The sequence below is a fragment of the Nylanderia fulva genome, unplaced genomic scaffold (assembly GCF_048542155.1).
Source record: "Nylanderia fulva isolate GAGA-0341 unplaced genomic scaffold, ASM4854215v1 Scaffold9, whole genome shotgun sequence".
Lineage (NCBI taxonomy): Eukaryota > Metazoa > Arthropoda > Insecta > Hymenoptera > Formicidae > Nylanderia > Nylanderia fulva.
The window spans coordinates 6,140,969-6,166,930 of record NW_028191026.1 but is presented as its reverse complement, the minus strand read 5'-3'; the positions used below and the strand labels follow the sequence as shown (position 1 = coordinate 6,166,930).

The 25,962-nt window shown below is 36.2% G+C and overlaps 2 protein-coding genes across 3 annotated transcripts in view; one reads left to right on the top strand and one right to left on the bottom strand.

The window, feature by feature from the left end:
- The window catches only part of LOC114928767 (uncharacterized), a 49,090-nt gene extending 39,145 nt beyond the window's left edge, over positions 1 to 9,945 (bottom strand). Inside the window, exon 1 of the mRNA XM_029300113.2 lies at positions 9,162 to 9,945. Within this exon, the coding sequence (XP_029155946.1) occupies positions 9,162 to 9,231 (70 nt within the window). The 5' untranslated portion in view covers positions 9,232 to 9,945. The remainder of the gene's footprint in view (positions 1 to 9,161) is intronic.
- Positions 1 to 25,962, top strand: part of LOC114929992 (uncharacterized) — a 312,459-nt gene that overhangs the window by 43,527 nt on the left and 242,970 nt on the right. The window contains exon 1 of one of the 2 annotated variants that reach the window (XM_085489770.1): positions 11,330 to 11,396. The exons of the other annotated variant lie outside the window; for it this stretch is intronic. The gene's annotated coding sequence lies outside the window, so the exon portion shown is untranslated. Of the gene's footprint in view, positions 1 to 11,329; positions 11,397 to 25,962 lie in introns of those variants that run through there. 2 annotated transcript variants of the gene reach the window in all.

Sequence of the window (25,962 nt, the reverse complement as noted above, 5' to 3'; positions counted from 1 at the left end):
CGATGTGCGTGGTATTGTTTTATTTAAACGAGGCCATATATATCGAGCGAGTGCTCGGGGTAGCCGCTGTTTTATCGGGTTTTATCGGAAATTGAGCCAATTATCCTACTTGAGTTAACGATCCATTGTAATACAGTTTCCCGAAACTGGCTTCCTCGTCTATATATAAGAGCGAGATTTCGTCGCGCAGATTGTGCTTTACACGACGTCGACGTCGTGAGTTCCGATTGGAAAACGTCCTCCTCGTCGTCGACGGAAAACCGCCATCCGCGAAAGTGACGACGATAAGCGAGAAGTCGTGTTCTTTCGGTTTCGACTGGCGTGGCGAGCCGCGATAGCGAGCGTTAACTCTCTCTCTCTCTCTCTCTCTTGCTCTTCTCGTAGCCGGCGTACTTCGCCATCTGGGTTTTGGTTCCAGTGCCGCGATCGCGGTTCAAAGTTCAAACTCGATTTAACTTTGAAATCGGGTCCGCACCGTTGACCGGTCGATGGCTAAGTGCCGCCGTCGTCGTCGTCGCTTCCTGGAGGGTAGAAAAGTGGGATAGGGATATATAACGTTAGCGAGAATTTAAGCTCTCTAATTGTCGAATCCTCTTCTCTCATCGATATATCGGCGACATTTTTTTACGCGAGTTTGAGGGCACCGCCTGCTTTAGAAAGCTGAAAGTAGGGTGTTTTTTTGAGAATTTTTTTATATACATTTTTCTTATTAAATATAAATAAAAAAATTTATTTAGTTAAAAATATGGTCTTTTTTTTATATACATTTTTTTTATTAAATATAAACAAAAAAATTTATTTAATTAAAAATATGGTCTGTATAGAGCTCTATTTTTTACGTGAGTTTAAGGAGGTCGCCTGCTTTAGAAAGCTGAAAGTTTTTTGAGAATTTTTTTATATACATTTTTTTTTATTAAATATAAACAAAAAAATGTATTTAGTTAAAAATATAGTCTGTATAGAGCTCTATTTTTTACGTGAGTTTGAGAGGGCCGTTTGCTTCAGAAAGCTAAAAGTTTTTTGAGATTTTTATATAAATTTTTTTTTACTAAATATAAACATAACATTTTTTTTAGTTAAAAATATAGTCTGTACAGCTCTATAAAAATCTTCAGTTTCACCGCTAAAATTGCAAATTTGCGAACATTCTCCAAATCTCGTTTGAAATTAAAAAACCAAAAATTTTCTTATTATTTAGGAAATTATATCGGCGATGCACTAATAAAATAAGAAAAAAGTAGAAAATTGACAATATGGTTAGAACGAAATAGTACGATTTTCAGGAACATTTTATTTATGCAAAACATTGTTTAAATTAATTTTTTTATTAATGTTAAGGGTTCATCGACAATGTAATTTTACAATCCATATATTTTTACCTAAAGAAACTTGTAAATATTTAATAATAGGTGCCTAAAAGTTTCGGAATGATTCGCTGTAAAGTTGTTCAAAAAAAAGTTTCAAAAATCAATCTTATTTTTTGATTCTCTAAAGCAGGCGCCTCTCTGCAACGAGATCGGTGCTGTTTTCTTTCTTTTTCTTTTTTTTTTTTGCCCCTTTATGCCTTCACCCGCGTCGCTGCGAATGAAATTTTCGCGATTCGCCTCGTGGTATGAAATACTTTGAATAATTCGTGACGCTTGTTGGCCAGGATGCAAATGCGCGTTATTTTTTTTTCGCCTATCTCTGTTATTTTAGGCTCGCTGTTACGCGAATTTCACGAAAGAAAGAGGACTCCGGTGGAGAGGGATACAAGGGTTCAACTATATAAATATTCGATTCGTCGTTTGGGATTTCGGTGGTGTCCGAAATTAAGAATTTCAGGTCATAATGAATAACTGATATCCTGTTATTGCGGGTCAAGTATTTATGTTCCATATCTACATATACAGGGAGTCCCAGAACTGGCGCAAGATTTTAATGGCAGATTCCTGGGATCATTTGGAGACGATTTTTCCTTAGTGAAAATGTTGAAAGAGGCCACCATTTTTAACATGTTCCCAATTTTTGTGATGTATCTTTATAATAAAATAAGAATTTTATTATAAAGATACATAACAAAATTTATTTATATACACATTTATTTGAAATCACTTGCTTTTTTCAGTGTAGAAACTAAGCGTTATAATAAAATAATAATTTTATAAAATAATTAATAATTTTATTATAAAGATACATAACAATATTATATTAAAATTCTATTAAAGCAAACTCTATCTAAAATTAACTGAAGAATGTAGTTCTGTTAATATTTAATTTCCACACTGAAAAAAGCAAGTGATTTCAAATAAATGTGTATATAACAAATAAATATTTATCTGTTTTGAAAAAGAATTTTTTATATCAAATAAGTATTTTTTCATGGCAAATCAATATTATTAGTTTCAAACAAATGGAGTTAATGTCACTATGGAAATAGATATTTATTTGAAATCAATATCTTTTTGTTCAGTGCAAGAAGGTTTCTATTTTCAACTGCTTATAATTCGAAAATTATTGGTGTCTCGACATTTTCGGCGAGGAAAAATCGTTTCCGAATGATACCAGGAATCTGCCATTAAAAACTTTCCTGCCAGTTCTGGGACACCTTGTATATACGAATAAAATTTTTTATAATAAAATTCGACCCGCAAAATAATCAGAATATCGATATATATTTATACTTGTGTCTTTAACAGGGTTACATTTTATATTCTTCGTATCAACTTGGATTTATCCGAGTTTTTCTTCTTTCAAATATAGATCTCTGAAGGAAACGAGAAATTTCTCTCGCGAATATCCGATATGTAAATTCTGGAATAGATAATGAGTCGAAAACATTTGTACAAATATGCCCGGGTCATCCGATAACCGCATATTAACGAAAGATGTGTGCAGCAGCGATATGTTAATTCCTGCAAACACGCGATGATGATAATAATATAATAATAATAATAATAATATTAATAATATAATAATAATAATAATAATAGTAATAATAATTTCGCGAGACTCTCTCTGAGCAATTGCGCGCTTGAAAATAATAAAATCTTGGGGCTGCGTATCGCGGCAAGACAAATAAGGCGAGATACGGTAATTGGCCGGGTTATAAATAACCGGGGGTAGACGAGAGGCGACGTTCTCAGAAATCTTAATTACCCTTATACGAACGTCACGTGACAGTGCGCATTTAACGGGCCGGCCGGCCCTTACCTCAGGTATAAGACGCGCTAAATCGCGTGGGTTCATTCCGCTGAGATATATACAATTGCGAAGGGGGTAATTTCCGAACGATAATCGCTGTTTGAAGCTGTCGATCGTCCCATTATCCCCCGCCCTCGACTCGATTCGCAAACGGTTAGTTACTCTCGCCGCAAATTCGCCGCCTCGACACTAAATTTGCAGGGTGCGTCAAAATACGCGCGAAAACATTTGGATGATCCTTCGTCGAAAATTAAGGGGGTTTTCTTATCCCTCTTTAATTTTTTTCTCAAATTTCAGACAAATTAAAAAAATGGAACTTTGAATATTTTTTACTTATAAAAAGGATATTTATTAATATTTTTTAATCCTGTATCAATGTTAGAAGGGGATGATACTGACAATTTTCTATTTAATTTTTATCAAAACTATTCAACGGAATATAATCATCTAAAAATGCGTTAAAAAGTTTGAGTCCTTTAGAAATTTTTTGTCTTTTATTTTACACTAAATTTGCAGGGTGCGTCAAAATAAGCGCGAAAACATTTGGATGATCCTTCGTCGAAAATTAAGGGGGTTTTCTTATCCCTCTTTAATTTTTTTCTCAAATTTCAGACAAATTAAAAAAATGGAACTTTGAATATTTTCCACTTATAAAAAGGATATTTATTAATATTTTTTTATCCTGTATCAATGTTAGAAGGGGATGATACTGACAATTTCCTATTTAATTTTTATCAAAACTATTCAACGGAATATAATCATCTAAAAATGCGTTAAAAAGTTTGAGTTCTTTAGAAATTTTTTGTCTTTTATTTTACACTAAATTTGCAGGGTGCGTCAAAATAAGCGCGAAAACATTTGGATGATCCTTCGTCGAAAATTAAGGGGGTTTTCTTATCCCTTTAATTTTTTTCTCAATTTTCAGACAAATTAAAAAAATGGAACTTTGAATATTTTCCACTTATAAAAAGGATATTTATTAATATTTTTTTATCCTGTATCAATGTTAGAAGGGGATGATACTGACAATTTCCTATTTAATTTTTATCAAAACTATTTAACGGAATATAATCATCTAAAAATGCGTTAAAAAGTTTGAGTCCTTTAGAAATTTTTTGTCTTTTATTTTACACTAAATTTGCAGGGTACATCTAAATAAGTGCGAAAAAATTTAGATAAGCCTTTGTCGAAAATTAAGGGGGTTTTCTTATCCCTCTTTAATTTTTTTCTCAAATTTCAGACAAATTAAAAAAATGAAATTTTGATGGATATTTTTTGCATTTATAAAAAGGATATTTATTAATATTTTTTCATCCTCCTGTATCAATGTTAGAAGGGGATGATACTAACAATTTCCTATTTAATTTTTTATCAAAACTATTCAACAGAATACAATTATCTAAAAATTTTTTAAAATCAATAGTTTTTAAGGAAAAAATTAAGACTTAATTTTTACCTCCCTTTTTAAAAAGAGTGTAACTCTACAGGAAAGGATATAAAAGTTTATGTTTATATAAGAAACCCTTTTTAATTAGATGAGAAAAATTTAGGAGATAGTATTTTGTCGGAAATTGGGGGGGTTTCTTATATAAACATACAGGGTGTTCAAAACAACCCGATGTCCTGGAAATATATTCCTGAATGCATTTTAAGACGATTTTTCCTTCACGAAAAAGGCGAGACATCAATAATTTTCGAGATATAAGCGTTTGAGAATATGAGATTTTTCGCAAACTAAGCCTTGTGGAAATAAAATGTTAACAAAATCACTTTCTTTTATTAATTTTATGTAGAGTTTACTTAAATAGAATTGTAATTGAAGGCTTAATTACGAAGATACACGATGGCAAAAATAATGATCTCGACATTTTTGTTGAGGAAAAATTGTCTCGGTACTTTTATATCCCTCCCTTATTTTTTTCTCAAATTTCAGACAATTAAAAAAATGAAACTTGAACATTTTCCACTAATAAAAAAGATATTTATTAATATTGTTTTGATCTTTCTGTATCAGCGTTATAAGAGGATGATACGAACAACCCCTATTTAATTTTTTCAAAACTATTTAACGGAATATGATCATCTAAAAATATGCGTTAAAAAGTTTGATTTCTTTAGAAAATTTTTTGTCTTTTATTTTCTTTCGTAAAATCAATAGTTTTTAAAGCAAAAAATTAAAACTTAATTCTTACCTTCCTCTTTAGAAAAGTATAACTCCTCGGGGAAGGATATAAAAGTGTATGTTTATATAAGAAACCCTTCTTAATTTTCAACGAAGAATCATCTAAAATTTTTTGCACTTATTTAAATACATTCTGCATATCTAGGTATATCTATCCTATATTTGTCTCAATCGATTTTTAATTCAATTCCAAGTCTGCGAGATCTTTACGCGCGAGAGTTTCGTCAAAAATAAATCACTCTGGAGAGAAAAACGAGGTTAAATCTAATTTCGGCCGATGATTAGGACGAAAGGTTCCCGGGTTCGACGAACGGTAGGCCAAAAAGGAAAATCCCCGCGAGGGACTTTCGCGATAATTTCTCGAAACGACGAATCTCGGAGTATTGTTTACGTCGATCGATATGTACGGCGAGGTTGAAGGGGCAATTCCCAAACGACAACGGTTTGCTCACTGCCCGCCTACCTTTCCATTATCTCCGCCAATTCGCAAATAGTAGTTATGTCCTCCGCAAACTCGCCATTACTTAAATTATTTCGTGGGTAAAAAGACGGCCCGCGGATTGTAATCAAATATTACTCCAAAATTAGACTTGAAAAGGGTAAAACTTCAAGAAAATTATAATCAAGTTCAATTTTTGTGGAGATCTTTATTTCGATGTCCTAATGAAATCATGAAAAGTACCCTTAATTCCAACCTGAGCGTTTTTTATGGGAGGTAAAAAGAGGGTAAATTTTAGTTTTTTGCCATTATCTCGAAAACTATCAATTTTTCGAGAAAAATAGTTATTATGAAAATTGTAGCTCATAAAATTCTCTACAAAAAAGGTCATTATACTTTTTTTCGTACAACTAATCGTTTATTGAGTAAAACGTGCGGTAAAGTTGCAATAGTTAGTCACATATAATACTATTTTTCTTTCAGACTTAATTCGCTCTATATCTTCGAAACGATTAATTCCACGAAAAGAGTATAATGACCTTTTTTGTAAGGAATCTTATGAACTATAATTTTTATAATAACTTATTTTCTCGAAAAATTGATAGTTTTCGAGATAATGGCAAGAAACTAAAATTTATCCCTCATAAAAGAACGCGTTGGCTGAAATTAAGAATACTTTTCAGGATTTCATTAGAACATCGAAATAAAGGTCTCCACAAAAATAATTTTTTTGAAGTCTAATTTTACTGAACTATATTTTAATCATGTACGAACTTGAAATTCAAAAACTTTCCTTTGTCCTTTTCTTCCGTTCCTGCGCAAAAAAAAAATGCGTTTCTTTTTCGATAGCGGAGAATGATTGAATTGGGCGAAACTAATTTCGAAGCGAAACATCGCGGACGATATAATGCTCGGTAAAAAGAAAAACTCGATCTATGGAATGGGAAGGGGCGAAAAATTTCGGCGTTTTCTTTCGGGCGATCGTGTTATTTCAATTTATTCGAGCTTAACGAAAATAACTCGCGGGGAGCTGTTCTTTATGCAAATCCGCACACAGCCGCGTTCTCGATTAAATTTCGTTTGATTTCTCGATATTTCTCGAATCGTCGACCAATAACATTCGGCGGGGAACATAATTGAATTATCCCGAAAATATATATGTATATAGATATTCGCAAATTTCTGTTTATCGCGCGATCGAAGATATCCGTTATTTTCGTACGCGATTGTTATTCTCGGCGCTTTGCATGGATATACATAAATGCATGACGTTTTGTGTAGATAGGTAGGTATAGGGAGGTACTAGCTTTTATTCGTCTAGTTTGTATTCTTTTTATTCCTCTCGTGTCACGTTGCATTTTGTCGCGCGAGCGAGCGAGCGAGCTAGACGAGCAAAGAGCAGGTATGCATTTGTCGATATACGATACATTCTGTATATATATATATATGCCTACATATAGGTTTATGTATATATGTAGCACGCGATACACGATATCATCCCTCCAGAATCCCCCTTTTCCCTCTTTGTCGGCGATTTAATCGGACGATTTGGGGATAATTGCGAAATTCGCGTCCGGTATTAGCGGGTTCGTTAATTTACTAATTCGCTTATCATATAATGTGAAACTCATCGGCCGACTGTGCACCTTGCGAAATATAGCCCGATCATTTTTCCGACCGGGCCACCGTTTAATTCGCAAATCAGCGCCGATTCATGCACACTTTTATTGAACTTGGACAGAGCAGTCGAAATATTCTCGGCACGCGTGTCGAAAAATGGATTTTGATATCTCTTATAAACGCTGTTCGTTCATGCAGATGGATTTCGTTATTTGTCGCACCACGACGACTGATTTGCAGTAATAATCGCACTTTTTGTTTCTATAACGTTGGAGAGTTGCTCCTAAATTAATTTGACGAATTGGAGAAAGAATTATTTAATTGTGGAAATTAAACAAACGTTAAACAGGAGAACTTTAAAGTCCTAAGTAGTGAACTGACGTCAGTAAACGTCAAAATGGTATTATTTTAACGTCTTAACATTGGAAAATCTATAGAGACAGAATGGTGTAGATTTTTACAGGAGCGACGAATCCGTCGAAACAATTTTAGAAGGCACGTAAAAAATATTTAGAACCCAGATAGCAAGCATCCGTCATTTTGACGTTTAATGACGTCAGTTTGCTACTTGGAACTTTAGATTTCTCTTTTTAATTTTTCTCTAATTTTCATAATTAAATAATTCTTGAGGTAATTCGTTAAATTGATTTTGGAGTAACTCTATCGCAAAATGACGTCATTCGACGTCAAAATGACGTCATTTAACATTTGTCTTAACGTTGAAATCTATAGAGGGAGAATGGTGCAGATTTTTATAGGAGCGACGGATCCGTCGAAACAATTTTAGAAGGCACGTAAAAAATATTTAGAACCCAGATAGCAAGCATCCGTCATTTTGACGTTTAATGACATCAGTTTGCTACTTGGAACTTTAGATTTCTCTTTTTTAATGTTTCTCTAATTTTCATAATCAAATAATTCTTGAGGTAATTCGTTGAATTGATTTTGGAGTAACTCTATCGCAAAATGACGTCATTCGACGTCAAAATGACGTCATTTAACATTTGTCTTAACGTTGAAATCTATAGAGGGAGAATGATGCAGATTTTTATAGGAGCGACGGATCCGTCGAAACAATTTTAGAAGGCACGTAAAAAATATTTAGAACCCAGACAGCAAGCATCCGTCATTTTGACGTTTAATGACATCAGTTTGCTACTTGGAACTTTAGATTTCTCTTTTTTAATGTTTCTCCAATTTTCATAATTAAATAATTCTTGAGGTAATTCGTTGAATTAATTTTGGAGTAACCCTATCGCAAAATGACGTCTTAACGTTGAACTCTGTAGAGGGAGAATGGTGCAGATTAATAGGAGCGACGGGTCCGTCGAAACAATTTTAAAAGGCACGTAAACAAATATTTAGAACCCAAACATCAAGCATCCGTCATTTCGACGTTTAACGACGTCAGTTCGGACAGATTTCTCTCTTTTTTAATTTCCGTTTTAATATTCATAATTCAATAATTCGTTGAATTAATTTTGGAGCAACTCTATCGCAAAGTGACGTTACGCTTGGCTTCGCGAGTTCCAAATATAGTTGTGCGCGTCTTTGAAAATTGTTTCGACGTTTCTATGAAAACCTGCAACCCCACTTTATTCAATCCTATAATATACGCTTATCCAAGCGCAACGTTCTCTTTAAAATATCCACAGTTGACGCGAGAAATCCGTCAGTTGCCAAGTGTTGCGGCCAATGTATACCTATACATAGTCTAACAAGGATCTCCCTTCGTACCTGAATGGATGAGCAGCGACGACAATACGAGGAGCCGTGGCAATAGGACGACGAAGGCCGCGCGCAGCATCCTCGCTCACCCGCGAGTGATTCCCTCTGGTTCTCCGAGATCTCGTCGGGGATAATCCGACGGTGATGATGCGCTTAACGCGGCGCGGCGCGATATGGCAACCGGAAGATTGACCTATCTTTTAACTCGGAACGACGAGTCATCATCGTCTCATCGCTCCCACTCGTATACATACATATACGTAAGTCCACAAACGTTGATTACAAACACTCAAAACTCCTTTTTCCCCCTTGGATCACAGAGATCGATCGATCGAGATCCCGAGGAACGGGAAAACGCGCGCGGCTTCGCCGCGCGGAACCCAAATTTCAATCGAGGACGACAGGAAGGCGCGCGCTTCAAGTATTCGCGGCGGCTCGCGGTGACACGCGACACATAATTTCCTATGCTGCCGCCCCTTGACTAATTGAAAATCTATATACGCTCGTGTTACACGGGTTTCCACCTTCCGCGGAAAGCAGTCGGTACTGCGGCATTGGCACCGGAGGAGGACAGAGGCGCCGAGGCGCGCGCGATAGAGGGTCGTGACTGGTGGTAGGCGAGACGTGGACGAGAAAGGGAGAGAGATTGATAGAGGAAGAGAGACCGGACCGGAGAGAGAAAGAGGGATAGAGAGGGAGAGAGAGAGAAAGAGAGATGCGACGGAGTCCGAGGAGGTGGTAGGCCACGGCAGTGCTGCTGCTGCTGCTGCTGCTGCTACTGCTACTGCTGGTGCTGCTGCCGCTGCCGCTGGTACTATTGCCGACTCCAGTGGTGCTGGTGGTGGTGGTAGTGGTGGTGGTGGCGGCGATGGTGGTGGTGGTTGTGCCGATGGTGGTGCTCGAGGAGAGGGTGAAAGACCACCTGGCGTAGCGCGAGAAGGATGGAACTAGCCGGAGAAGGTTCGTGGGTGAGAGTGAGTTCGAGTTGGTTCCTGGGCGACTGCGCCGTTCTCCAAGTCGATGATCGCTGCAAAATCTTCCGTCTCTCTCTCTATCTCTCTCTTTCTCCCTTCAACCACCTTTCTCTCTCTCTTGGGGGTGCATTCTCTACGTACGGTGGTGCGTTTCATACATGTATATACGTGTATGGAAGAGAGTGGGAGCGCGCGCTCGCGCGTCCATGCGGGCGCTAACGAAATTGGCGAAATACGCTCCGCTCGGAGGAGGAGGAAGAGAGAGAGAGAGAGAGTGGTCCATCCCTTTCGAACCAGCCGAGCACCACCTCGCTTCGTCGCATCCCACCGCGCCGCGACATCGGGGAAAAACGGCCGGCGGACGAGAGGATAACGCGGAAGTTAGTTGGCGATCGTCCGGAGCGATCTTCCGTACATCGGGCTTAATCCTGTGGCCCGGTAATAGGATCGACCGGCGATCCCTCTGGGGAGTATCCTGCGGCGCGACTCTCGAGATTTTCGAATTTATGGTGGAATTGCGGGAGCGTACGTACGCTTCTTGGATGCCACCGTATGGAATATGCTCCTATATACGCCATAAATCCGAAAATTCCCGCTACGACATCGCTCCATTGTCGGGCCGAGGGTGTAAGGAGTATTAGTAGTCCTCCGTCTACGCCCGGATCCACCCCCGATGACAATTCGGCCAGAAAGAATATGCGAGAGAGATGTACAGAGTGTCCCGGACACTTGTGTACCTGTTAACAGGGAGATCCCTCGGATGATTCGATTTTTTCCTCGGCGATAATGTCGAGGGACCAATAATTTGCGATTGAAAAGAAAGGTTTTCTCGCAAACTAGTCTTGTAGGAATAAAATATTTACAAAACTCGGGTAATTTCAGGTGGAGACGGAGAAAATTTTATAAGAGTTTAAATCATAGTAAAATCGATTGTATTTTATATCTTATTGTGGTGAATTTTCATCGTAGAAACTCTTATAAAATTCTTCTAATATTGTTTCACGATTACTATGATTTTCAGGGTGAATTCGAAGAGAAAATTCTTTCTGCGTATTTTTCTATAATTTGCATATATTATTTATACATATTTTTTATATAATATTATTTATACGTATTTTATACATATTTTTTATATAATAAATTTTATATAATTGTACTTATTTTATTTTTTTTTTTTTTACAGTGTAACGTAAAGAATGATGACTCTCTTCCTCGACTTACGCCGAGGAAAAATCGTCTTCGAATCACCCGAGGAATCTCCCATTAACTGGTGAGTCTGGGACACCCTGTATATTTTATTTATAAATCAAATCTACTTGGTTTTTCTCTCCCTGGATTGAAATTAGATACCGTCGATGCGAACCTCGGTGCTCACGCTTGAATGACGTTTTGTCATTATATCCCGTGTAGTATCTGTTACATTATCGAGCTGCAATTTTTCGCATACATAGTATATACGTATTGCAAATCGACACAGCTTTAAATTACGAGCCGAACAATATCTCGAGAGCGATTCGAGTACAATACGATTGTTTCCATCATAATGCCATATCATTTTCGAGATAAATCGCGAATGGGGTAAACAACGTTATGCTAATGAGTGTATAATTAGTTTACATTTTGATGATTCTGAAGCTGTGTGTTTTGCGCGCGATACACACACATATATATATATATATATATATATATATGTACCCGGCAAAATCTCGGGATGAGCATTATTCCTTATTCGAGCTAGAAGAGAAGCGAGAACTCGACATCAACTCGTTCGCACAGCGGCGTAATGGGCTTCCCGTACGCGTTACGTTGAAAAAGGCATAAAAAGGGTAAGAGGAATGGCGTTTCGTGCAGCCACTCGCGCGCGCACGAAGGAAAGGAGCGTCTGGCCCCTCGGTAGTGAAAGAATTTCTCTCGCATTTCGAGTTATTGCACTTGACAGGTTTCTCGCCCCTGCCGCCGCGTTGCTTGGGCCGCCGAGTGCCGGGTGAGCTTGCGGCGAGAAACGGGAAATGGGAGGATAAGGCGAAAGTTAGTTGGTGATCGTCCGTGCATCGGGCTTTAATCCTTTGTCCCGGTAACGGGATCCCGGCGTTAAATCCCCCCGGTCTCTCGCATCCGCGCGCGGAGGATCTTTCGCGTACTTGTCCAAATAAGGGCAGTAATTTAACACCGGAAGAAGGGAGGGAGAGCGAGTTATTTCCACTACCGCTGGATATACGGATCCAACCGGACGCCGTAAAGTAAAATTCCGCGCTCTTCCTTCTCTCGATTGACTTTTACATTATTTTTTTTGTTCCCCGCAATCCAGCTTTGGGGATCCTAAACGCCGTATAGATAAAATGTAATTTTTGCACACCCTTTTCTTTTTATTGGTTCGATAGAAAAATAAATGCTTTTTCACGATTAAAGTACATAAAGAAACAAAGCGCGGACTCTACCGGTTTTATTCATGTTGAGGAGATGCTGATCATGTCTGTTTTACTGACTTTGAGTTCAAGGGCTTTTCTTTTTATCGGCTATACAGATTGAAAAATTCTTCTCCACAATTAAAGTAGTGATAATAATGAACGGGAAGCGCTGTAATTTCGTATAAAAAAACAATAAAAGTTAAAAAATTACAGTTCTTTATCGGCCTCTTGCATCAGCTCATAACAATACTTGTTTAATACAAAAGTTCCGCAGTTTATTTGTGCACAAAATATGACGCTCCCAATAGAGACGACATGAAAGAATAATACAGTAGTAATCAAAACGAGATTAAAAGCCTGTATTAAAAGATTCGTACTTGAATTAATTATGTATGTATATTACATAAGAAACTTAACCTAACTTAAAGTCGGTAAAACAGAACTAAACAGAAGTAAAATTCCGAATCCCGCGCTCTTCCTTCTCTTGATTGACTTTTACATTATTTTTTTTTGTTCCCCGCAATCCAGCTTTGGGGATCCTAAACGCCGTATAGATAAAATGTAATTTTTGCACACCCTTTTCTTTTTATTGGTTCGATAGAAAAATAAATGCTTTTTCACGATTAAAGTACATAAAGAAACAAAGCGCGGACTCTACCGGTTTTATTCATGTTGAGGGGATGCTGATCATGTCTGTTTTACTGACTTTGAGTTCAAGGGCTTTTCTTTTTATCGGCTATACAGATTGAAAAATTCTTCTCCACAATTAAAGTAGTGATAATAATGAACGGGAAGCGCTGTAATTTTGTATAAAAAAACAATAAAAGTTAAAAAATTACAGTTCTTTATCGGCCTCTTGCATCAGCTCATAACAATACTTGTTTAATACAAAAGTTCCGCAGTTTATTTGTGCACAAAATATGACGCTCCCAATAGAGACGACATGAAAGAATAATACAGTAGTAATGAAAACGAGATTAAAAGCCTGTATCAAAAGATTCGTACTTGAATTAATTATGTATGTATATTACATAAGAAACCTAACCTAACTTAAAGTCGGTAAAACAGAACTACGGCAGCATTCCTTTAAGAATTAAAAAAATTTTTTGCTTTAATCGTAGAAAAGCGCATTTATTATTTTATTCAACCAACAAAAAGAAAAGAGTGTGCAAAATGATATTTTATCGAGGCATTTAGAATCTCCAAAAAATTTTTGAAAATTAAAACGAACGTTTTTTTTCCGCTCACTCCGGTCTCTTATTCTTCAGTTTTTTTTTAGGGACGATAGAGCTTTCGCGGTTGTTCCTTGAATTACGCGGGCGCAGTTCTTTAGTGTCGAAAGGAGTCGTCGGCACGGTCATTTCGATCGTCGGCGAATTCCGGGCAAATCCTCTTCGGTTCTCTGATAGACTTTTGCGGTTTTTCGACTTTCCATCTACCTTACGCTTTCTTACCGCTCTTCCATTTTTCGCGGGTCCCTTGTCCAAATAACGCGGGCGGCTCTTTTAATACGACCCGGACGGGTTCGAAGCGACGAATTTGTCCGCCGTGGAATTTTAAACGTGAATAATTTCGCTTTCTACTTGAGAGATTCCGACATTTTTCAGACTGCCCATCGCGTCTTCGCGCGCTTTAATCTTGAACGGTAATAGGATGGCCGTGCTATATAAATAGTCTTAGTAAAAAAATCATAAAAAAAGAAAAATCTTTCCCTATACAAGGTGTAACGAAATTATCGAACACTCTATTAATAAGGATATTTCTAAGATTATTTGGAGACGATTTTTGCTCAGCAAAAATGTCGAGGGAGGTCATCATTTTTTGTATGTTCTCAATTTTTGCCGTCATGCATATATCTTTGTAACTAATTGTAAGCCTTAAATTAAAATTCTACTAATGTAAACTCTACTTGAAATTCATTGAAGAATGTGATTTTGTTAATATTTTATTTCCACGTTTCAAGGTTCTTAGTTTGCGAAAATCCTTTATTTTTATTTTTGCTGAGGAAAAATGAAGAATTTCTCTATTAACAGCGTGTCCGGTAATTTTGGGACACCCTGTATAGATCCTTTGATAACTTTTTTTCGAAGAACTAAAGATTGTACACACACAGAGATTCTACCAACTACAAGCCTTATGAACGATTTTCTGACTCTAAAGAGAATGGAAATTCTGTTAACCGTGCAGAAACATAATATTGGCGCAAACGTTATTCGAGGATCGAATCAGAGTCGCGTCTTCGTCGCGCTCTTCGCATAGTTACACGTAACATAAAGCAGGTGGAAGAGTGTTTCGCATAGTTTCTCGTTGCCGTGAGATATACAGGTCGCGATATCATAGAATCTCTTTCACATTTGCGAAAGTTATCGGCAAGATCTCTCTTCCTGCGCTTAGATAGAATAGTCTTATAATGCAAATTTTCGCCACTCTTGGAATATAGAATATATACGCTCCAGTTTTTTTTTTTATTTCGCGGTGCGAAGAGAATGAAGCGAGAAAGAGAAAAAAAAGGAAGACACGATCGAGATAAAATAAATTCCGCAAATTCAATAATGTTTTCGGAATTATCTTGGCCTCGTTTCCGATATTCCATTTTTTCCTTTACGCGGAGTCCAACACACTTATCTGAAAGGTCACTTCGAATCTCCGTTTGGCTTAAAAATACGTAAAGGAAAAAATATTCCCGATACATCATCCTGTATTCCCTCCATATTTGATGACGCGTTCTCGGGCATTATTAAGACTCCGGTAAACAGGTTCTCTCTTTGCTCGAGGAAACATATCCGAGGTAGAAGGAGAAACGGGGCGTCTAAAGTGATTGCGAAAGCCAATATGCATCCACGAACGAGAGCGTGGATTCTCGCGGATTCCTCTCCTCTTTTCGAGTGTTCGGAATTTCGTTAGTCGTTGCGTCGATTAAATAAATTTCTCGGCCAAACGGAGGAACGAAAGAACGCGCGGAAAACATTAAAGAGTTTCCTTCACACTCGGGAGTTTCCGCAACTCGGGTAGCTTTCTCGCTTTCTTGACTGGCTCCGACCTAACCGGAGCTTCTCTCTCTTCTTTGGCCGACCTACGTTGCAGAGGATAAACGGCCAGTGGATGAGACGATAACGTGAAAGTTACTTGGTGATCGTGTAAGGCAATCGTCCGTGTATCGTGCTTAATCCTCTGGCTCTCGGGTAACAGGATCAGCATCGGGGGAAGAAGAAACTTTTTGGAAAGGGCGAGCACTCCCGATTAAATGCATCCTTGCGTATTTGCAGACGCGGCTCTCGCCGTGTATCGGCGTAAATAATCGTTGTTTCATATCAAGCGAGTTTGCAAATTGGCCGAGAAGTCGAGTCGGCGGAAAAAAGATGTCGAACGTGCGTAATTGATTGAGCGCGATTTAAATGGGAAACGAGGATGACGACCTGTTGAAGTGACGCTGTCGATTAATTCGCTGCCCTTCTTTTTTGCTACCCGTCGCTCGCTCGGACAATTTTTGCATTTAATTATGTGCATTAAAATGCAGGAAGCGCGTATACGGGCGCGCGCCGTATTAGGGAGACGAGGTCTATTATACGGCAATCGGGTATATAGCCGGCCGGCAAACGTGTCGATTTTATATTCTGCAAAATGAGCACCAATCGATATTCGAAAACCATTTGATGAAATGATCGCCGCCGAGTGGATTAACCGGAAGTTCGGAGTGCACAGGCGGATGGTAATTACAATAGATCGCTCGCATTTGGCTCTCCATTTATGGATGAATAACTCTGTAACGTTCTCAAATTTCTGACAACTCTGGAGTGGATTACGGTTAGGATGCTTCCGCGAAAGAGAGAAGCGCACATTGTAGCACTATTAGTTATATATATATATATATATATATATATATATGTGTGTGTGTGTGTGTGTGTGTGTGTTTGTGTGTAGTGTGTGTGCGTGTGTGCGTGTGTGTGTAACAAAGAGACTTTTTTTCACACATTTTTTGGATGACGTGAATCAAGGGCGCGTGAAATAAGCAAAATAAAAAAAATGGAGAGAGAACTCTTTGTTATTAAAATCGTACAAAATCCATAAAATGTGTGTAAATATTTAAGAAATTTAACTCTGCATCTCTTCTCTTCTTCCTTTATTATTTAACGATATTTTTACATTTTTTATCATCGCACTTTGATACTTCAACTATATTTATGAAAGAAATGTACAGGGTGTACGAGTAAGTGCGAAAAATTTTAGGAGGTGATTCTTTGTCGAAAACTAAGGAGGGTTTCTTATATAAATATTTTATATAAACATACATAAAAATTAAGTTTTTATTTTTTTTTTAATATTAATAAATATCCTTTTTATTAGTGAAAAATATCCCATCAAGTTTTATTTTTTTAATTTGAGAAATAATCCCCCTGAATTTTCGACAAAGAATCATCTAAAAGTCTTCGCACTTATTTCGATACACCCTATACATTGAAAGTTCAATAAAATTAGACTTGAAAAGAGCAAACCTTCAAAATTATTATATAATTAAGCTAAATTTTTGTGGAGACCTTTATTTCGATGTTCTAAATCCTGAAATCCTGAAAAGTATCCTCAATTTCAACTAGGGCGTTTTTTTAGTTTTTTTGCCATTATCTCGAAAACCATCAATTTTTCGAGAAAAATAGTTATTATGAAAATTGTAGCTCATAAAATTCTCTACAAAAAAGATTATTATACTTTCTTTCGTACAACTAATCGTTTTTGAGTAAAACGTGCGGTAAAATTGCATTTCTAATAATTTTCTTTCAGACTTAATTCGCTCTATATTATCGAAACGATTAATTAACACGAAAAAAGTATACCGACCTTTTTTGTAGAGAATTTGATGAACTATAATTTTGGTGATAACTATTTTTCTTGAAAAATTGATAATTTTTGAGATAATGGCAAAAAACTCAATTTTACCCCCTCATAAAAAAACGCCCTGGCTGAAATTAAGGGTACTTTTCAGGATTTCATTAGATCATCGAAATAAAAATTCAGCTAGATTACAATTTTTCTTTTCAGGGAAATTTTTTCTCAAATTAAAAAAATAAAACTTGGTGGGATATTTTTCCCTAATAAAAAGGATATTTATTAATATTAAAAAAAAAAATAAAAACTTAATTTTTATGTATGTTTATATAAGAAACCCTGCTTAGTTTTCGACAAAGAATTACCCCCTCAAATTTTTCGCGCTTACTTATACCCCCTCATAAAAAAAAAAAAAAAAAAAAAACACCCTGACTGAAATTAAAGGTACTTTTCAGAGGATTTCATTAGATCATCGAAATAAAAATTCAGCTAGATTCCAATTTTGTTGAAGTGAAAGTCAAATTTTCCCGGGCTACACACAAATCCGAAGAATATAATTCTCGTTATATCGATCGCGATTCATATTGTATAACTCCGAGGACGAAGATTTCGCCGTTTCCGTGCTCCGGGTCGTTATATATACAATGTCTTGTGTATATATACGGGGGCGGAAAATTTCGCGCTGATAAATATTGCATAAATATAAGACATAAAAAATGCAGGCGGAAGAAGAAGCGGGCGGGTTGAGGAATTTCCTTCACGTTCCGAGATGCTGCTTTCGACGGCGCCAGACGGCGTTGTAACTCCTCGACCGACATTACCGTGGAACCCTGCAAGAAACGCGAGCGACGGACCCCTGCCAGACGGAACGATCCCGCATATCGATCTTAATTCCGCAGTCTGGCGAGCAGATAAGCGCCCGGATGCTTAGCATTCAGGCGATTTGAATTTTTAGCCGGCTAGCCGAATTTAGTCGTCTCTCTCGGCTCCGCTTCGTAGAAATCGCGATTTGCCCTTAGAGCTTGCAAATACGTTATTCAGATGCGGATCCTCGAATACCAGAGAGACGGATCAAGATATCCCGAGACAGCGGCGCGTCTGTCCTCTCTGTGTCATACATATGAGAGGAAATCGATAAAAGAGACAGGATTTTTATTGCTTGCGAAATGAGACAGTCTGGAGAATTAATTTCTCATTTATTTATCTTCAGCTTTGCTTTTATTTCGATTTATTTAATTCGCCGAGAGAGATTTAATCATTACAAATATTTGCTCGTTCGGTCCGCATATACAATATATATATATATATATATATATATATATATATATATATATATGTAATTCATCCGTTTAAAGTTCCGTTTTTTTTACACGTGTGTTTTTCCAACCACGCGTCTCTCGCTACCCGAATATATTATTTAATTGCAAATTTCCTCGGTCAATTCGCCGCGGAGATGTGCGATATCAAATATGTAACGGGTAATCAAAAATATGTATGTGCCGACATCTCTTCCCTCTCGTCGTTCTTTTCTTGTCTCTCTTTTATGTCGATGGTGGTTCATCACACGTGGGGAAACGAGCCGCGGACGGACATGACGGCCGGTATGAAAGTTAGATGGCTATCGTCTGGAGTTTTTTTTTTTTTTTTTTTTTTTTTTTATGTGCACATCGTGTTCGTCCGGTTGGCTCGTATCAAAATTAACACGCGAGCCGATGAATGTTTTTTCGCATCGATTTTTTCCCACTCCCTGACATCTCGCCACCGTTTACAGTCGCGGAGAATATTTCGTAATAACAAAATAAATACGGGATGATAAATATATAGGTACATGTGTATTTTTTTTTTCTTCTTTTTTTTTTTTCCATTACGATTAAATCTTCAAATTGAATTTTTTATCAAATCAGCGTTGCGTTTATACGGTATATAGCGTTAAACTGACTAAGAATACAGAAGAGCGGAATTTGTATATGGAAACTGAAATGATGAAAAAAAAAGGAAGAATATTAAAGTGAATAGCTATTTTATATCTGTCCGGAAATTTGTCCGTCCTGATTCGGGATCCGTTCCGCTTTCATCTTTTTTAGCCGGCGTTTGTTAATTGTTACGAAACATACAAACGAAATAATATTGCGAAAATATCTGTATACAATATCAATATTGAATTAAACCATTTTTGTAGTAATGACACGCGAGAGGAAAAGCGAAGGGGAAAATGCATCATTTGTAATCAAACTGGCTCCCATTTTCGGATAAATTTTCAATAAAAATATTGAAAGGGGAAATGCGGTTGGTTTTGGTACATATGTATCTCCAGAGTTTCGATTAAATAATTTGCTTAAAATTTACTCTCACGAATAATATATAAGTTTTTCGTGTCCCATACACAGAGAGAATTTTCTTTTAAAATTTACCCCGAAAATAATTGTGGGACAATTATATTGTATTGGAGGAATTTTACGAGAGTTTCTCTGATTAATATTTATTAAAATAAAATATATGAATACGCTGAAAAAATGTGTTAACTTGACTAAACCTTTCAACTAAATTACTATTTGTTAATTAAACATATAATATTTAAGTAAAATATGCGTTTCGTTAAATTTAATGTTATATTTAATTCAAATATTTGAACAGTTAACAAATTTCTTTTTAGTGTATCCACCACAAAAAGTTATAAAATATACTAGATTAATTTTACTATGTAAAATTTAGCATGTCCCTATTAATATTTTTTATTGAGTAAATATTAATCAGAAAAACACTTACGAAATTCTTGGAATATATTGTCCCGTGATTTTTAGGTAAATTCTAAGAGAAAATTATCTCCGTGTAGAGGAAGAAAAAAAATGTTAGATTAATTTTACTATGTAAAATTTACTATGTCCCTATTAATATTTTTTATCGAGTAAATATTAATCAGAAAAACACTTACGAAATTCTTGGAATATATTGTCCCGTGATTTTCAGGTAAATTCTAAGAGAAAATTATCTCCGTGTAGAGGGAGAAAGAAAAAATGTTCGATTAATTTCACTATGTAAAATTTATCATGTACCTATTAATATTTTTGTGTAAATTAGTTTACTAAAAAATATGCATTAGAAACTTTGACTCCTTTAGAAACTTTTTGATGTCTTTTATTTTTTTCGTAAAATTAATTTTTAAGGAAAAAAATATTAATCAGAAAAACACTTACGAAATTCTTGGAATATATTGTCCCGTGATTTTCAAATAAATTCTAAGAGAAAATTACCTCCGTGTAGAGAGAAATATATTGTCGCAAAAGGTACGCATTAATAGTGCTTAATATTTTTTATTGTGTTTTATTAATCAGAAAAGCACTTAGGAAATTCTTCGATATATTGTCCCATGATTTTCAGGTAAATTCTAAGAGAAAATTATCTCCGTGTAGAGAGAAAGAGATATATATATATATTGTCGCAAAAGGTACGCATTAATTGTGCTTAATATTTTTTATTGTGTTTTATTAATCAGAAAAACACATACAAAATTCTTGGAATATATTGTCCCGTGATTTTCAGGTGAATTCTAAGAGAAAATTATCTCCGTGTAGAGGGAAAAAGAAAATATGTTCGATTAATTTCACTATGTAAAATTTATCATGTACCTATTAATATTTTTGTGTAAATTAGTTTACTAAAAAATATGCATTAGAAACTTTGACTCCTTTAGAAACTTTTTGATGTCTTTTATTTTTTTCGTAAAATTAATTTTTAAGAAAAAAAATATTAATCAGAAAAACACTTACGAAATTCTTCGAATATATTGTCCCGTGATTTTTAAATAAATTCTAAGAGAAAATTACCTTCGTGCAGAGAGAAAGAGAGAGAAATATATTGTCACAAAAGGTACGCATTAATAGTGCTTAATATTTTTTATTGCGTTTCATTAATCAGAAAAGCACTTAGAAAATTCTTCGATATATTGTCCCATGATTTACCGGGTAAATTCTAAGAAAAAATTATCTCCGTGTAGAGAGAAAGAGATATATATATATTGTCGCAAAAGGTACGCATTAATTGTGCTTAATATTTTTTATTGTGTTTTATTAATCAGAAAAACACTTACAAAATTCTTGGAATATATTGTCCCGTGATTTTCAGGTGAATTCTAAGAGAAAATTATCTCCGTGTAGAGGGAAAAAGAAAATATGTTCGATTAATTTCACTATGTAAAATTTATCATGTACCTATTAATATTTTTGTGTAAATTAGTTTACTAAAAAATATGCATTAGAAACTTTGACTCCTTTAGAAACTTTTTGATGTCTTTTATTTTTTTCGTAAAATTAATTTTTAAGAAAAAAAATATTAATCAGAAAAACACTTATGAAATTTTTCGAATATATTGTCCCGTGATTTTCAAATAAATTCTAAGAGAAAATTACCTCCGTGTAGAGAGAAATATATTGTCGCAAAAGGTACGCATTAATAGTGCTTAATATTTTTTATTGCGTTTCATTAATCAGAAAAGCACTTAGAAAATTCTTCGATATATTGTCCCATGATTTTCCGGGTAAATTCTAAGAAAAAATTATCTCCGTGTAGAGAGAAAGAAAGAGATAAATATTGTCGCAAAAGGTACACATTAATTTCCCTATTTGCTTGAATCGTTTACGTGTTGACGATGTAAATGAAGCGAATTGCCAGGCACTTACTGCGAGCTATTTAAGAAATCATGAATCCAGGCATAGTATAGCTCGTTTCCATGCCATCTAGCTTCTCTCTCTCTCTCTCTACATATATATATATATATATATCTATATATCTATCTAGCCATCTATCTATTTATCCATCCATCTATCCATCATCCGTGCACATTTCCCGATGTTGCCGTGATTTTGCCGACGAGGCTCAACTTGTCAGGGCAAACGATATAACGGCGAAAGCCTGTATCATTGTAATTCATTCGTCGTTTAATTCATGAACGTAATAACGAATGCGCCGCGTCCGCGATAATGTATTTATTCCGCGATTTACATTCGGGCGCGATTTAAATCATCGTACGGATAATTATTGCACTTATATATCGCACGCTCGTCGGCGTAATGTAGTAAACTAATTTTCATGGAGCGTTTCGTATCTCCCCGGCCGATGAAAATATAGACGTCGCGTGACCGGTGAATAAAGCCGCGTTTAGGGCAGGGAATAAACGCCGGGACGATTAAACTTTCGCGATCCGCCGAATCCAAATATTATTTCTGTCGCGTAGCTATCGATTGAGACATTCGTTTTCAAGCAAATTTGTCGCGAAATGGATGCCGGATGCTCGCAATTATATCGCGACATCTAGAATGCCTCGAAAAAATATACAGGGTGCATCGAAATTTTAGAGATTCTTTGTCGAAAATTAAGGAGGGTTCAAGAGGGAGGGAAAAATTAAGTTTCTATTTTTTTTTCTTAAAAATGATTAATTTTACGAAAAATATAAAAGACAAAAAAGTTTCTAATCCATATTTTTTGATCATATTCCGGTCCTTTAAATAGTTTTGATAAAAAAAGGAAAATTTCATTCCCTTATAACAAGAAGATCAAAAATATTAATAAATATCGTTTTTATTAGTGGAAAATATTCACCAAGTTTTATTTTTTAAATTTGTGGGAGAAATTTGAGGGAGAAAAAGAGACAGAAAAGTTTCTAAAGAATACAAACATTTTAACACATTTTTAAATGATCATATTCCGGTTCGTTAAATAGTTTTGATGAAAAATTAAATAGCAATTGTTAGTTTCATCTCTTTATATAACGATACAGGAAGATAACAAAAATATTAATAAATATCCACCAAGTTTCATTTTTTTAATTTGCCTGCAATTTGAAAAAAAAAAATAAAAGAAAAAAGTTTCTAAAGGAATCAAACATTTCAACACATATTTTTAAATGATGATATTCCGGTTCGTTAAATAGTTTTGATAAAAAATTAAATAGGAATTGTTAATTTCATCTCTTCATAACGATACAGAAAGATAACAAAAATATTAATAAATATCCACCAAATTACATTTTTTTAATTTGTCTGAAATTGAGAAATTTTTGAAAAAAAAAAAATAAAAACTTAATATTTATCTCCCTAAAGAGGGATATAAGAGCATATGTTTATATAAGAAACTCTTTAATTTTTGATGAAGAATCATATAAAATGTCGCACTTATTTAGATACACCCCGTATACATATGCATATGCATAATATGTCGGCGCAGGAGAAAAACACATCGCTTCCAAGTTTAAGGCGCGGCAACTTCCAGAGAGAGAGAGAGAGAGAGGTTGACCTATCGTTGACACATCGATAAAATTGCGCGGGGGCTTGGCACTGCACTTACGGTAGAAGATGCTGAAAAAATTATGCGACGAGATAAAAGTGGCGCAGCCGAGTTCTCGCTTAAAAGTAGAGGCCTGCTTTTGCGCCTCGGTCTTCTTCCGGAAGAGACGATAAACGCAAAAGTTACACGATGGTCGTCCAGCATGATCTGTGTTCTTAATTCCGGCCGAATAAAAAGCCGGATAATGGCGGAAACTCGCTCGCATGTTTCTCGGGAAACAAAATGCTCCTCCACCCTCGAAGACTAACGCGCCGCTATTACCGCTAGTGAAAAAGCATCCCTCTCCGTCCGGTAGACGCCTCTCTTCGTACCCTGCCATGATATTTGCAGGAGAGAGCCTCTGTGAGTGGACGAGGTCGATATGTAACATTCACGGCCGGTTTCGAGGTGGCCCGACTTTAAACTTGAATTGATTGTCGCTGTAGCGCGATCTATTGTACGTCCGCTCTCCATCCGTGGGCTAACTTTGCTAAAAACTGTGTGCCACCGTGAAATTGATAGTCCGCTGAATGTTTCGGGATTGATCTTTCGCCCGTGGTTGCCTTGAACGAGTCGATGTTTTTCTAAATAAAAATTGAACGAAAGGCCATTATTCCGGCGAAGCTGTTTCGTTTAAACTTATTTTATTTTTTCACAGAGAGAAGGGGATTAATCAAATTTAAATTAACTTCAAAAAACAGTTTACAATTAAAAAATTTAATTTGCAAATTTATATTTTGCTCGCAAATTTTCTGTTACAAAAATTTGTTCTCCTTTTAAATGGGTTAACTTTAATTCTTTTGCAACATCAAAAATATCAAAGATAAAAAGAATTGCGCTCTCTCTTTTTTTTTTTTTAATGCGTTATACATTTGACGGGTTAACGTAGCTTGTTTCACGGCGTCACCATTTACTTTTCGCCGTGCTTTTTACCGAGAGACGCGATTAAAAAGCCGCGGCGACGTCGTCGTCGTTCCTTAAAGTTGTCTTGCCTCTAAACGCTAATGAAACGGTTGAAATAAGTTGGCGGCGCTTGTGCCTCGGACGACTTACAAATTTACTGTATTTTGAGCAGCCGCTTCGCAGTCCGCCCCGGCTCTATTTTCTTACGTAATGTGAGAAAAACGAGGGCGACGACGCCGAGACGGTGGCGAAAAACTTGGGCGATTACAGTATGATTCTTTTTGCCCCGACGACTAATCGATTTAATGCGACGACTTTCCGAGGTCCGCTTCCCTCTATATATATATATATATGTATATATATATATATATATATATATATATATATATATAAAATATATGAATGCTCTAATACGATATTGTTCCGCCTTCGTGTAATATTAAAGCAAAAACGGAAGGCACTTACTATCGATCCATATATCGATGCTTGGGTTGCTCGAACCATGAGGAAACTTATGCTACTTTATGCTTACCTTGGTCGGCTTATTGGTCTGTACTACTTCTAAATCTAGCCTCTAGGTATTGGAATCTATTGTTAACGCTATAATCCAGGACCGCGCGTGCAATATTACGACGAGGTTCGAGGGCGAAATCGGGTTAGTCAATGCCTGTATTAAGAGTGCCGACTGTTTAAAGGGTCATTCGACGTTTCCGTTAACGAATCGCATCGCGCTCGAGTGGCGGTCCTTACGCATTAACGTTCATTCGATACTCGTGGTCACTCTTCGGCGAGAGAGGTCCTCCGAAATTTCGCCCCGTTTCGGCCATTCGCGAAATATCGCGTAATTCGACGATTGATATACGACGGAATTTGCCCCGAGTAATTTGCGCGCGTTTCGCGTTGCCGAATGGAAATTGTCGTTTCGTACCCGAGAGCGAAGAAAACCTGCGGTTACACACACAAATATATATACAGGGTGTAATTAAACAAAGGTATGCGAAGCACATTATTGAATGCAGGACGACAAACTAAATCGAAAAGTCCTGAGCCATTTTTTAATTCGAGTTTTACTTTTGACGCTATAATTGATTAAAGTTGGCCAATCAGCGCGTGGCTACAATGGAAAACAACGTAGGCTCCGCCTTAGTGGGCGGAGCCTACGCTTTAAGGGGTTATACCTACCTGCAAAGTCTGAAAAACACGTATTTTTGGGAATTTTTTTTTTAAATATTTGAAGTGCTTTGGAAAGGAACATTTATGTTTTCAAATATATATATTTCAAAGATTATTTAGTATTTTTTTTATTGCAAAATGTTGATAAATAAAAAAGATATGCTTAATCTTCCAGAAGCAGTTTTTTGAAAAGCGTTTTGCGGTGACCACTCT